This window comes from Syngnathus floridae, chromosome 12 (assembly GCF_059516105.1).
Source record: "Syngnathus floridae isolate MCC-2025c chromosome 12, RoL_Sflo_1.0, whole genome shotgun sequence".
Lineage (NCBI taxonomy): Eukaryota > Metazoa > Chordata > Actinopteri > Syngnathiformes > Syngnathidae > Syngnathus > Syngnathus floridae.
Genome location: NC_142424.1, coordinates 2320774 through 2336107, shown reverse-complemented (window position 1 = coordinate 2336107; position 15334 = coordinate 2320774). Strand labels below are relative to the sequence as shown.

Below are 15334 nucleotides of genomic sequence, written 5' to 3'. Positions count from 1 at the left end.
TCATTTAGCTCAAGGCTTGCAAAGTAATGCCCTGTACTTACTGTAATTTACGATACACATGTGGAATGCTTTTTGTGGGTGTAATAATCGTCCTTTTTTGTTTTCCGCAGGGTTCCTGAAGCCCCAGTGCTCGTTAGCTCCTCCGATGCAGCGAGGCCGCTCGAACGAAGCATGTTCTTGTTTCAGCGGTATGTGTTCCCTGCATCAACGACGCCTGTCCTCAGGTAAAGTTGTCCATCCCCACCAACCTGTTCTACCTGGTTAGATAAAATAGAGGAAAAAGCCCTCGGTGAAAAAACAAATAAGGAATGACCTTAAAATGTGTTGATTGGGGATAAATTGGCCGGCAGTAAATAAAAAATATGTATTTGTCAACATAAAAAATTATATTTTTAGCATTTTCAAAGCATAATATAATTAATATTATATTAATATAATTATAAATATTATAAATAATTGTAAAAATGATAATCATATAATTCATTTTAAAATATAATTATTTTTGTAATTAAAAATATTATATATATAAATAATATATAAATACTGAAGATACAATCTGCATTTATCACTTTTTAAATCAGATAATATAAGATGATAAAATCAACTTTTAAATGGGTGTTTTAGGCTGGAAGTGGAAAAGTGTTGCGTGTTTCTCCTGCCCGAAAGGTTTACCTTGGGGCCGTTTTGGAGACAGCGCCGTTCTTGCTTGGCATGATTTATAGCGTGTTTACATGCGAAGGCCTCGTGATTGACGCGCTAACAGAGGTGCTCTGAAAACGGTCTCGTCCTGAATGCACTTCAGTCATCACCATCGGCGTGCTCGCTCTGACATCATGGCAAACACAAATGTCTGTTTTGCATCTAGTCATTGAGGACGTTCCAGCTTTGAACATAGTTATTGCTGACACATTTATCACTCCACAGTGAAGTCATGCAATGTCCTGTGACTCGCCGTGTCAATATCTTGCATATCATGTAAGCGCTGTCATTTTTCTTATCTCATCTGTTGAATTTCATTCAAGATGACAAGCCCAGTAGATGAAAAATGGGATAGCCAACATCCATAATATGTCGAATCTAATCCCTGAAGCATTTAGACATGTTTCCATCCTACAAGTGGCTAAAACCACTTGTAGAATATCAACTCGGGATATTCAATCCAGCAGACAGCATTTTTCATTTACAAAAATTGCTCTTTGACTCCATTTCAAGCTTTTTCCTATTGCTAGAAATGCAAATGTGAACCCTGAGCGAACCAGAGCAAACGCGCACATTTTCTATCTTTCTCACTTTGATCTGGACCAGGCTCCTGAATTACAAATGCGAAGCCTAAAAAGTCAAGAGGATATTTTATTTCTCTTCTTCACGACAGCTGCTTGCTACTGGACAAGTTTGAGCATGATCAGTGAAGAGTTCACCTCCTAGCCCAAGCTTTGTTTTCTATTTCTACATTCGGAGCGATGGCTACATTTTTCACTCAGCATTTGGCCGTGTTAAATATGTTTCGGGGGATTCTCATTGAGAAACCGCTTGTAAAGAAACTGAGGTGAACCCCTCCGTTGGCCGAACTTTATCGAGCCTGTAATAATCACGGGTCTAATTATGGAAAGTGTTTCTATAAATTTGAGTTTGAGTGATTGGGCTCCAATCTCAACATTTCAGTGGCCCCGTTTTAACCACAATGACAAGCTGCTGCGAGAGGCGTGTAGCGGTAAGATAGCAGGAGGTTTCTGGGAAGGATCGCTCTCGCCCCGAGAGCCGGATTCGGCGGCGATTTGCTGAACTCCGGGCCGCACACTGATGTGGCTAAGCTCTGGTTTCAGAGGTTTGACATTATTTTGGCGCTTCAAAAACAAACTTACTGGAAAGGAACCGTGAGAAAAAAAAAAAAACGGGATTTTGCACTACACGGGGATCGCCGGTTATCGAATGATCCTGCCAGAAAAAATGAATCACTTTCTTTCTGGAGTTGTGTCGAATGAGGTGAGCGAGAGGGATGGCGTCAAAGAAAGGACAATAAAAACATGGCTTCTTGAAAGCGCTCACAATGCCGGCCTTGTACTCCGATCGGGTCTGTCCTCATCGAGCGGAGTGGAGGAATGGAAAAGATTATCCGCAGGAATGTCTGGGGTGCCCTCAAACAGAGCGGGCCGCACGAGCGGCCAATAGGAAAGAGGCCCGCAGAGCGGCAGGCTAATTTTTTCCTGATGAACTCAGCCGCCTGCTTCACAATGCAGTCTGATTGCCAGGGCTGAATTCACATATGGTCCCTGTTTGGAGGGTCCGACTGACAGACTCAATTCTGCCTGGAGAGAAAAGGGGCTGGGACTTTGGTCGGGTGGACATGATTATTACCGGCTCCTCTTTTTTACCTTCATTAGCCTTGGAGTCTTCGCTATTCGGCTTTCTTCTCGTTCCTCTTTCTTTGCGTTGAATAAGTAACAATTACGCAGCGCATTCATGTTTACACCAGACCCGCTTTGTTTCAAATCTTCCCAATTATTTCGGATCTCACATTTATCTAGGACCAGACAAAAATGAATTTCAAGTGAGGCATTGTGGAGAGCCTCCTGAAGTAGGCAGCATGTTTTCGTAGACCTTGTGGTCCACACAGCAGGGTTTGAGAGACCCGAGCTCGGGGAAGGTGGGTGGGCGTCCAAGAGAGGCTTGCACGAGGGGGGAAGGATTGCATGAAGTTAAAGCGGCCTCCATCTCCTCATATTTCCCATCGCGGGGTCCTCCGGAGGTGAGGGGGGTCACCGAGAGGGGCCTCGTTAGCCTCGACGTACTCGGTGCGCTCTAATTGGCTAGCCTGAGTCAATGCTCCCTGGTTACTTCCTGTTAGGTCAGAAGCCAGAGGGGCCAGAGAGTGCTTGGCTGCAGATGATGGGCCCAATCATCAGCACGGCAAAAACTGTTTTCATACAAAAGCCCCAACTATCATATCTCATTCTTTTAATGAGCGGGAGCTGACTTGAGACTAAGGGGACTGAGATTTGGCACAACAGCTGCCAAAATGTACTGTTTTGATTAGCTGTGTATATATTATATTCGTATTACTCAGCAGACATTGAGGAAAACTTTCCAGTTGCGCTCTTTGCTTTGTGCAATCCAACAGGGAGTGAAAAAATCTCCGTAATCTTTGTCCATCTCCTTTGATTCCCCTTTGTGTGTCGGGTCCCGGTGGCCACGGTTGACCCTATGCTAACATCTGCAGAGGTGAAGGTCTCAGAGCGATGGCTATCGTCCACGGCGGGTCACTAGAAATCATAGCGACTAAGCCTTTGATAACTCCCTGAGCCTCTAATCCCCCTGCAGCAGCATCACAATGAAATGCTATCTCATTGTTGCAGCTCAAATCCAGAGCAGGGGCCGAGGGCAGTAGACAGCAACGGACAGACGGTGCATGGGTAATAGACAGATCTGCTTAATTTAGAGTATGTCATCATTTTAGTGTGTCTAAGTTGAACCTGACCCTTTTACAGAGTTTTACAGTGAAGCGCTTACATCTGGAAGGGGGGTTTTTGCTGCTGCATTTTTTATCCACATAAATTAAAAATGTTCTTATTCTTCAAGTCCCACGTCGGCTAACGCAGAACAATATGTTCATGGCGGCAAATTGTGTTATGCTCCTGAAATCTATGAGATAATTAGGTGAAAATGTAGTAGACGTCTGGATGATTCACTCACAGTTGATAGAACAATGACGGTTACTCGCTGTGCTTCGAGTCTTGCTTTCAGGACTTGAACGCAAGTGCCGTGTTTATATATCCGTGAGGGCGACTAAGTGTTGAAGGGCAGGAGCCTCCTCGAACCACAGATAAACATTGGAGCGTAAGTTACTGTTAGAAAAGAGCAGTTAGGTTAGCTTCTCTAAACGGGATAGCATAAGTCCGCACACCCCTGATCAAGCTAGGTTTCATTTGTTGGTAGCTAGCTAAGATCATCTGACCCTTTGCGTCTCTGTCCGTCCCAGAGGACGAGAAGCCAGAGAAGAAGTGAGGAGGGGGCTACTCTTTGTGTATTTTGACACTAAAGTGGTTTGACATACTTGGCATTATAGCTGGCTTGGCAGCAGGGCTAGGGTGATGAAGCGCAACAGAGTGCTTGATCAGAATGTCACAGAAAATGTTCTCGACCGGAAGTCAGAAAGGTAGCCAGCTTCCACCTCTGCGCCCGCAGAAGGACAAACAAGGAATTTGGCCGCTCAAGGTCGAACGGTGTGATATTTGAATGTGTGTGTGAGATATTGTTGGGTGACAGAGTGCCGCGCTCAGACTGTCACATGTCCCTGCTGCACAGCAACAGGCCCACCCGAGTGTGTTAATGCAGGCTAGCACGCACCGTACAAATGAGCAAAGTGTTTGCATCCCCCACTTGGTTTCTCCACAGAGATTTCCGAGCCGAGGTGCACAGCGGAGTGGTGCTAAGGTAGCGGCTAATGGAAATATCTTGTTGGAGGAGATTCGGGCTGTGGTGAGAAGTCAAATTAAAGCCCAAAACATGAGTGAAAATTCGTATTAATCGTCCTGCAACAAAATGGAACTAGGTCATAGTCAACGCAAGAATACCTGAGGCGTCGTTTTGGGAATTGTCGCAAAGAGTCGACCTTTTGAGTAAATGGAAATGCGGGATGGTGTAAAGGCTGTGTTAAAAGCCGCGCAGGCGCCTCTGGGACATGGCGTCATAACTCCATGGCAGTCATTGACATTGAGCTAATTGACTCGTGTCAACGTCGTACACCAACGGTGACATGACTTCCAAATGAGGTTAGGGAAAGGATGAGGGATGGAGAGAGGAGGGGCTGAGTACAATGAGGGATGACGGTGAATAGGCGCAAAGCCAAATGTTAAAACTGACGCTTTGAATTCGATCTATAATCTTTATTTAGCCAAAGTCGGAGTAGTGTGCTGATTTTTTTTCCCCCCCTGACGACTGATCAGTTATGACTTGTCCACCTTTGCCTTGAAACTTTTCCAAGGAGTGGTAAAAGATAAATTGGAGAGTGTTGCACAAAATATTATGAAACCATTCAGTATATGTGGGACAATAAGGAGGTTCATTCCAGAAAGTCATTCCCATCACATTTTCTGCTGCAATTTGAAGTATAAAAGTGGGTCCTTCAAATAAAATATTCTTTTCCTGCAAAATTATTTCAAATTGTTTTCCTCCTTTGTTTATAGCAATTTTGAAACGTTTTTCTCGAGCGTACATGTAGTCTAGGATTTGCTTTATTTCTAATACCAAACACATAATTGCAAGGCTTAAACACTACAGCAATGATTAATTTTCTTCTACAGATAATGTGAAATTAATTACTTCATCTCGGAAAAAAAAAACCCTCATAACGTTTGTCAATAATTCCAAATAAATTACCATTCGAAATGTTCAGTAATTAAAGAGGTCGCGAGGGGTTAGGCAGAGTTCATGCACCTCGGCAATCATCTCTTTTCAACCACCAACATTTTCAAGGCTTAAGATCGGTCCAAACTTCGTAAAGCTCGCACGTTAGGTCAAACGTTTCCAACACGTCGATACGGCCAGTTTAATATTCTCTTTGACTTTGGCAGTAACCGAAAGGGAGTATTGATTTGAGCAGGGATTGCCAATTAATTTTCCAAAGAGGCCATGCGAGAAACTGGAACAGTTGGCAGTCGTTAACGACATGCTAACCTCAATCGTGTCCCATATTAAGATTAGAAAATAAAATTTCGAGCCTCGGCATGATTCAAATCCTCCTAACGACTTGTTTAGTTGTCTTTCCTTGGCATTTGTTTTCTTAGGTTCGACTTTCATCGGCCTAAAGGAAAAGAAAGTAAGCAGTAGCTGCTGCCTGTAACTTAAGTTTCTAACGAGCACGTATTTGTGATTATTTAACAACCCTCCCCGCCATCTGCTCGGTGTATTGGGATACACAAGCAGGGCACGTGTGTCTGAGCTCGATGATTACACAAGAGCCGACTTACTTTTGCGTTGGCTGACACTGATGCGCCGCCAATTCCATTATTCAAACTTAGCTCGTTAGTTGAAAACAAGAACCAAAACAAGCAGACAGATAGTCACATGTACCATATAAAAAGGAGGAAATCACAGACTCTTTGCGTGTACCTGCTAAGGTCGGATAAGTCGTTAATTGAAAAACGTGTACAGATGTTTTTAACTCATTCACTCCCGTTGAAGACTATAGACGTTAAAGATCCGTTTTAATAATGTGATTGCCTTGGTGTTGAAGAAAAAAACGATGACATTAGCACACGAGTCTTTCCTTTTGCTCCCAGTGGTAGAACAACGGCTTTAAAAGACTTCTGTTATCTGACTGCGTGTTATCACTTATACGGTTCACATTATCTGAGAAAGTTTGACTTTGTCCACTTTGAACGGATTGTAAAATGTCAGCTGAACTTATATTTATCTGTGTATTACCTCATGTGTTGGATCAGCAGAATTCAGGTATAGATTACTTCATCGACACTCCGACTGTGCACGTTTTCTTTTCGTGCAATTTAATTTTCTGACTATAAGTCGCACTTAAAATCCTTAAGTGTGATGTTGTTTAATTGCACGAACGGGGTTTGTGTCCATTTGATGGACAGAAGGTATTTAGAGTGGGAGTGGGTGAGTGATTGTTAATCCGACCAATTGAAAGTTTGCAAAAAAGTAAACAATAGGCTTAGGTACATTATCCTTTGCAGAAGTTGCATCATTATTTGCCATGTTTACATTCTGCTGTATGGTGCATCTTAAGGTTCAATTTGTCTGACTTAATTAAAACCCAGCTAATTAGTATTCATTCAGTAAATAGGCCAGATTACACGAAGATATAAAAGGCACTTGAGTGACACTCAAGTTATTCATCATTATTAAACAAATGTATTACTGGTATTAAAAGCAACTGAACAAATGTGGGAAAATAATTCTTTCCGTGGATGAGCACAAGAGAAAGAAGGAGCACTTCTCTAATTGGAATATTTATAGAAAATATCCTTGAAAGAGGCACTAAATTTGGAGCTGTGGCTTCGGGCTGTGTGTAACATCGCTTTTGTTTTATCTTTAATAGGGGGCATGAGTTGACACTGATACGATTTGCAAATTCCTCCTCCATTCACTGCACATTTGGAATGATGCAAAAACTATGTCAAATATTTCTGACCAGTCAGCTGCTTGCGTGTTTCATATTCCAAAGACAAAACTTTTTGAACATTCAAATGCTCATAATTCAAATTTACTTTAAAATACAAACTACCGCTGATAAATGACAAGGGACCTTTTCACCGAGTGATTTGACTCGGGACTCCGCTGTAATGTTTTCCCAGCTCCCGATGTCATTTTTGTGAGGGTTGCTTAATGGGACGGACTGTTTCCTTCCCTCGGCACACTTTGAATTGCAGGGCAATTTCTTAGTCAAACGCTAATGCTAATGATCAGTCAAAGCATCAACCGTGCTCCACATCTGTGTCCATCTTTTGTCCTGTGCCATGTTTGTGTTACTTTGTAATATTTCTCCCTATTAGTTTATTTTATTTATCTTATTTATTTTATTTTATTCTACTCCACTTTGTTTTTTATTTGTTATTTAATTTTTGTATTTGTTATTTTATTTTAATATTTTTTTAATTTATCAAAAGTTTCTATGGTCCCAATGATTGATCATTCAGCCTGTCTTGTTTACACAGTGTCCGCCTGTCATTGCCCAATGGAGACGTTGACCTTTCACACACAGGGCAACTCACCCTTTTTACCTCACATTAGTGCCCGGCTGACGACTCAATTGGAGCCAGTCACGCGGCAAATTTTGTTGACGGTAGCAGAAAAAAAAAATACTCAGGTCTGTGTGAGTGGTAGAAAACGCGATGTTTTCCTCTGATGATTCCGTCCATATAGTTTCATCGCCCCTGGCCAAGGGCTTATTTATTGAGGTCCATGTGTGGAAGACAGAGACTTCCTTGTGCAGTCACCATCTCATGAATCAAGCGCTCTGGTGATCTTGTGACCTGCCGGTCCTTCTACTCTGTAGTGGAGTTCAAAGGTTGACCCTCGATCTTTTTCCAAATATGCTGTTGAAGCCCTCTATGACTGGAATTCCACTCGGCCATCAAATCAGTTTAATCGGAGGTACTACAGTTTACATAGTGTATATTTACTATTTCCCTTTTCAACGCATCGGTGGCATCTTAGTGAAGAATCGTTACTGCCGTGGATTTTCCCTGACAGCGTACACGTCAATAAACAGAGCCAAACAAATCCAGCTAACTGAAAATATCATCCGAGATCTTCTTCAATTGGCCGTGATTCATTCCATGATTGCTGTCCGAACTCTGCATTGCGTCAGATCTCACGCCTGATTGATAACCCGAGTCGATGTCGCGTTCGAAGCTCAGCCATCGGAAAGGGGTTAATCTTCCCCACCATGTGATTCCTCTTTTTCGATTATCTCCAATCACAGCAGATGACAACCGTTTGACCGGGTGACCCCCCCCTGCCAGCTAGTGCTATTCACAATAAATTTATACGCTTGACTTTCAAAGACCATAACGATGACGTCGGATGTCATTTGTTGCTAAGCCGTCAAGCGGCATGAATATTATAAAAAAAATGCAGCTGACCTTCCATCAGCGGGCTGTCTGTCAGGTTGTGTTCAAGTACCCCTCTTGTCTAGTTTTCTCATAGCACTATCCCGAGGTATACGGAGGAAAGGGAAGAAGGGAACGCACCAAAAAAGAAGAGCCGAGATATTCCACAGGGGATTGTGGGAACCCGCTGATAAAGGCTTGCATCTTAATCCATCCTTAGGCCCGTCTTACTGTGTACGATGAGCTTTTTATGGGATCATTAAGGGTGTGTGCGTTCACTACGGACACTTTAGGTATACGTTATATATTTGTTTTTGTTTCGATTTTTAACACCTTGAATCTTCTATTCCAAGGCTCCTGGAGATCTTCAAATAACTCTATGAATAATATAATAATAAATAAAAAATATTACCGTATTTTCACGATTATAAGGCGCGGATAAAAGTCTTAGATTTTCTTCAAAATTGCAAATTGTCTTCACTTTTAATAATACATTTTTTTTAAATATTTGACCAGTTTTTACTTGTCTGATTTGAAAACGAGTTATTTGTTTTGTAGCTTTTACTATATATACACATTTATTTGGGTTGACAGTCATAATGGCCCTTCCGAAAGAATGACTACAATGCGGCCCGCGAAAAAAATGAATTTGACACCCCTGCAGTACGGTATAATGTAAATAAATAATCGCAAAGAAATAACACAGAAGTCTTCCCTCAACTAACAAGACACTTAACAATCAGCTCATTAGGACTTGTTTAATGGATCGTAAGTGTATTAAGAGCGCTAATTAATGCGAATCGGTTCTCCCTCTTAGGTTGAGCTCTCACTCCAGGCTTATGCGTTCAGCTCTTTCGCTCCTCCTCTGGCTTTAGTGGAATTTGGCTGATGCGCGCCGAGGGGGAGGATGGGAGGGAGACTCTCATCTTGTTTCAGTGCTTTATGAGTCTGACGTGTATGTGGGTAATTGCGGTTATAGGTGATTAAACTCACCGTGCCCTTCAGGAAGCATCGGCAGCTATCAGTCAAGTCCAGGCGCAACAGCCGGCTTCATCTTACGAGAACTCACCGGTTATATTCCATCCAATATTTGATATTTAACGGTGAAATCGGTTCTGTTCTTAATTGTGTTTGTTATCAAAGTGGAAAGATGTGTGGGTTGGGTGTGTGGGTGGATAAAGGTTGAGACTGGATTGTAGAATCATTTGATCATTCCATTTGGTATATGTTAATGCATTCATGCGTAATTTGTGCATACATTTGCAAGTTGTGTTTGCATGTATGCTAGCGTGCTATTTATACCACAAAGAAGGGAAGCCCGTGGGCCTGTTGCTTCCTGGTTTAATTGGCGTGTTAATCATGTTTTTTTGTGAGTGGGATATCAATGTGTGTTTGTAAAAGATCCGTGACTTATCTCCAGAGGCAATGTGTGACCGTGGGAGTCCAGTTCCGAACTGACACTCCCAGAGCGAAGCTGAGAAGACACAGACGTGATTTTGAGCTGGAAAATATTTCGTCTTGTGTGGCATGGACGAACTTTTGCCCGTTGATCACAATGCCGGGTGAATGTGTATTATTTTCAACTCTCTTTCATTTGGTTTTGCAATTAAAAAAAAGATGGATTGTAGTGGAAAAATCCAAGTCTATGTTCCTTTTGAAAAACTTGCTGGACGACGGAGTGTATTTGTTGGACGGCCGCCAGTGCAAATGAAACAGAAGGGAAGTCAGCAGACTGGCCGTCTTCTGTTGACTGCTGTTAAGATTGACCCTGTCAGGTCAGCTGTCGAGGTGGCACGTTACGCCCTCCCTTCTGTTTTTTTTTTTTTTGGCAGTTTGAGCCAGCCAAGCGTCGGGCATCGTTAGCTCGAAAGTCGTCCTAGCGAAACTAGAAGCAATGAACGCTTGTGTCTTTCCATGCCAGTCATAACACCTTCTTTATTTGGTCGCTGTCGGATAGCCAACCCCAACACATAATTCACCGACATCCAACCCACGGGAGGCCGAGCTAAAATATATATATATGGATTTTATCGTTGATAAATAGACTTTCCCGAAAATGACTTTCCCAGCTCAACTGTCAAAGCACAGTTGCATCATCGGAAAAATGTTCTTCACCCTTTGACAGCACTGAGGGATGTTTGTTCAACGTTCAAGAATGATTTCTGCTTTTGTTGCCTTTTACGGCTTTTTTGGATTGTAATCAAGATTGCATCCGTGAGTTCCTTCGATAGTCTGGACAATTTGTATTATAAGAATAGTTGTCATAGAAAATTTGAATAATACAAAGTGTGTTTGTGTTGTCGCTGCTGTCTGAACGTAAACAAGTTAGTCCCGTCCCCCCTGCAGAACTGATTGTTCTGTAATAAAAAAAGAATCGGAGGGGGGTGAACATAGGCCAGGTAGCTGATGCCAGTATTCTCGCTTGAACATGAAAGATTCATGCTTGGAACTGGGATTATGCCCATCTCTTGGGAGTTCCTCTGAGAATGCAACCGGAAGGATGTGGGAATAAATGGAGAAGTAGGAACAGATGAGAACGAGAGAATGGGAAAATGAAATGTGGGAGAGATGAAAGAGGCTCGCCTCTCATCTTCACGGACTTCGCGGGTCCACGCAGAGGTCTGCTCGTACTTACTATTCTTTTGTTGACCACCTTCATGGTTGACTCATTTTTTTGTGCTATGTATTAATTTATTTTCAAAACATAGCTCAAGCTCCCCTGAGGAACTGCAATTCTATTGATGCGACAGAGCCCCATGTCCATGTTTGATCTGGCACCTGACTCAAAATCAAATACTTTAAATGCAACATTTCGGAGAAGCTCGTTTGTCGTACCGGTTTTGGATACCGCACCTTATAAGACGGTGGAGCAGTTCAAGAAAATGCGACTTCAGAAACTTTCCGGGGCTGGAACGATGTGTCTACGTGCTGCAGGAAGAGGCCAAGGATACTCGCGAACACGTCTCGGTCAGGAAGTCGCACGTACGAATCGATGCATGTAGGAGGGAGTACAGTATGTCGTGTGTGTTGAGTGTACTTTGGATCAGGTTATTGACCCAAAGCGAGCAAACACGTCTCCCTTGATTCCACTAAAGACACTCTGTCAATATACCAACCATTGGCCCATCGTAAACAAATCCTGTATATATGATCGCGGAGTTACGAAATATAAAGACGATTCCTGTTTGGATCTGGATTCTTTTGATTCCTGTATTCTAGCCGCAACCTGATACTTACCATTTTTCAGCCCACATTTAATTTGATCAAATCAAGCTGTCAACTATCTGATAGCAACAAAACGTGACAGCCAGATCAGATTTCGTACAGCTGCCGTTATCTCGACATACGTATACGTATGTATATTTTGGATCGAAAAAACTTCAAGTGTATTTTGGCAGTAAGAGAGTCCGATAAGGGGCGTGGGTGGTAATTTTCGTCTTAAAGAGGAAGCTTGATGAATCATAGCTTCCTGACTACCGCTGTGATGTGGATTGGTACGGATGTGCCACTCACGAATATATTTTATATAGAAATGGAATTCCACAAATAGATCATTTCTTCAATCATTGTTGACATGAAACAAGTCCTCAAAAAGAACAGAAGGGACATCTGTTGGAAATGTAATCCTCTGACGTCTGCTCCACAGGCCGCAGAGAAAATTATTACTCTCCTGTCTTCTCATTGATGAAAATACTATTGTCCATTTGATGTTTCCATTATAAGCTGCTGACCGAAGGACTGCCGGTGTTGCTCGTTCTTTGATCCGGCTGTTTTTTATTTTTATATCGCATCTTTTTCTCAGTAGTGATGCCGCTTCAAGTCGGATGAGGTATAATAGATGTACTAGTTATTTTCAGTGACGCGTATCTGGAGTACAAATTAGACACAGCGGGTGATTCGGTATGGACAAATTTACTGCTGTGAGGCCGTTTCGGGCTGATGCCTCACGTCATATTCTCCAAATCAATCTCACCTTCTGTTCTGAAAATCTTTCTTTAAATAGCTTCAGAATAATGTTTCATAAAAACACATAGCCTCTTAAAATTCATTCTACCGACTTAGGTTAAAGGTCATTCAAAGTCAAAGTCTGCTTTATTGTCAATTTCTTCACATGTCAAGACACTCAAAGAGATCGAAATTGCGTTTCCTACTATCCCATGGTGACAAGACATATTTTATATATATACATTTATATATTATATTATATTATATTGGTCCACAGACAAACAAAACATTCAAGTAAACAATACAAACAGTAAAAACAAGAAGGCACATACAATGAAATAAATAAGAGCAGTGAATAAATAAATACATAAATAAATACATAAATAAATAAATAAATAAATAAATAAATAAGAGTTCTAGACCAGATCAATCCGTTTTCATAATATGACTTTTAAGGGTATTTACAGGCTGCTATTTATTCTCTGCGGTATTTGTTCAAACTTGCCTTGCTCCGAGCTCCCCGGCTAGAGGCAGGTAAAACACTTCACGGCTGAAGAGAACAATTAGGCCATATCAGCAGACTGGAGTGCCGGCACTCGTCAACGTGTTTGCGATAGCGGCCGGAGTTGGCATCCAGCCACGGCCAACCTCCTCAGACACTCAAAAGTCACCCAGGGTAAGAGCCTGTGCTTTCACCCGTAACGTTTTTGGGCGATGGATGAGAATTTGGGGTGGGGAATAAAAGTCTACAGGGAGAGAGAAAACACTAATAAGGAGGGCGAGGGGAAGATTTAAGTCTTTAATGAGGGCCGACTGGGGTTATATCAACACGGTGTATCCGATGATTACGGCCCACCTAGTGTAAAGTTACGGGTGGCCTGTTTTCGGTTCTTTTCTGCCATTTTGTCGACAGTCGGAGTCTGCAAGTTGGATCATGGATGTCAGCAGATAGGGGCGTCAAAAGCAGACGAAAAAAGGGAGTGAATACTTTTGATTGGAGCTGTCAAGACTCAGCTGTAGTTTTCGCCAGTCTGTGTGATTGCAACGTGTCTTGACAGGAACTTAAACTTTGTGAATGTTGGAATGTGAGGAGCTTTTTTTTTTTTTCCGCACTTACTCATTCTTGGGTTACCATGCGTCATAAGGTGGGATGCCATGCGAAGAAAGCACCTGCCGTATATTTCCGACAAAATTCGAACCGTATCGAGGTTTACCGAATTCAACTAGAGAGGTCCAATCTTTTTATTTTGAGATAACGTAGCGTGACATTGACTGAACAGTGAACCACGGGGCTCCACGGAAGACTGAATGAAATATCAGCTCTCTGTTGTCATGGTGATATAGATATCAGCATAAAGACTCCCCCAAAATGAAGTAGCGACTCCCGTGTTATTTTGGGCTGCAGGTTTTACGCAACTGTCTGGCTCGCTTGGGATTTTTGTTGAATTTCTCGCCGCTTTCCTTTTTACTGACTCTGAAGACTTGTGGGGAAATGCTAATGACGAGCGTCTTATCCTCAGTCTGCTGTGGAGCTCTGTGTATTTCAAAACTGACTCACCTGTCTCTCCTTAAAGTCCTTGTGAAAAAAATATATACTTGGTACCTTGAATCAAGAGGAAAATAAAAACAAACAGTTTTTGACCAGGAACCAAAGCTATTAATCGTATTTTTTTCCATACCGGTTGCCTCCCACCCAAAAATACGGTAAAAAAGACGGGGAAAAAAAGAGAAGAGAATTCTGTCAGTTTCATGAAAAACTCTATTTCGCCTGCACTAACTTGAGTCATCCACACCAAACTTCAAACTTCCAAAAGTTGACAACTGCAAATGAGAAGAGCTGTTTTTTTTTTCCTGCCCATTACCAGCTTTCAACTGTAAAATCTCAACCATCCACAAAACACAACTGTGTTGCGAGTGTTTCATCATAATAGCACATGGCGTAATTTCGAAGGCGGCTTTTATCCCCCCGCAACATGCCGTATCTCTCAATCATCCATTCATACAAAACATCCAAAACCGCAACAGCAGGACACAAATTGGCAAATTTCCTCTGCACATTCACGCCAAACAACAGAGGATAAGAACGATGAGACGAAGAAGTATTGTTTGGGAAGAGAAGAGATGATGGGATGGAGTACGGAGGCGGTAAACAAAAAAAAATCTGCTATTGGCTGCTGGAGAGATGGCGGACTATTATTTCCGTTCCATCAGTTGACAGGCTTAAAAAAACGACCATTTGATATTGTCCCCCTTTTAAATACATTTGTGAGCGTTGGCATCCACGCCAGCGTTCTCGTCTCAGATGTTCTAACAACTTCCAAAAACGTCATTTGAGGATACTTTCCTAGCCTTTTCTCTGACCTTCCATTCTCTAGTGTGAAAGCAGGAAATGAAGAGAACACTTTTTTCCCCCCCTTCTGCTCTAATCTCACTCTGGCAGGCGAGAATTAGCAAGCTAACACACACGAGCGTTTGTTTTTGACTGTCGGACATTTTCTTGCGAACATCATTTTGATTCATGTGAATGTAGTAGATGGCCTATCAGAGGATGTTGTCATAATATTGTATAGATGTTCCATTTTCCTCCAAGAGGGTTGGAGGGGATATTGGGGAATGAATGAGACAGAACAAGATCTACCTTCCAATAGACGTGGAAACTGGCTGGGAATGGAAGTTCCTCCCCAAAGCTTCCCTCGCACCCCCTGCCGAGACCGACAATGGCAGATTGGCAACTCTAATACCGCAGCTCTTTTTATCTGCTTGAATTAAAACCCCAATTGGAAAGGGCTTGTGGGAATTGCTGGCTCATGAAGAGCTCT

At 42.3% G+C, this 15334-nt stretch overlaps 1 protein-coding gene across 3 annotated transcripts in view; it reads left to right on the top strand.

Annotated features, from left to right (window-relative positions):
• rxraa (retinoid X receptor, alpha a) overlaps positions 1–15334 on the top strand; it is a 96780-nt gene that overhangs the window by 59041 nt on the left and 22405 nt on the right. For all 3 annotated transcript variants that reach the window (XM_088391695.1, XM_088391696.1, XM_088391694.1), the window contains one exon: positions 111–224. In XM_088391695.1, coding sequence (XP_088247821.1) covers positions 111–224 — 114 coding nt within the window. The remainder of the gene's footprint in view (positions 1–110; positions 225–15334) is intronic.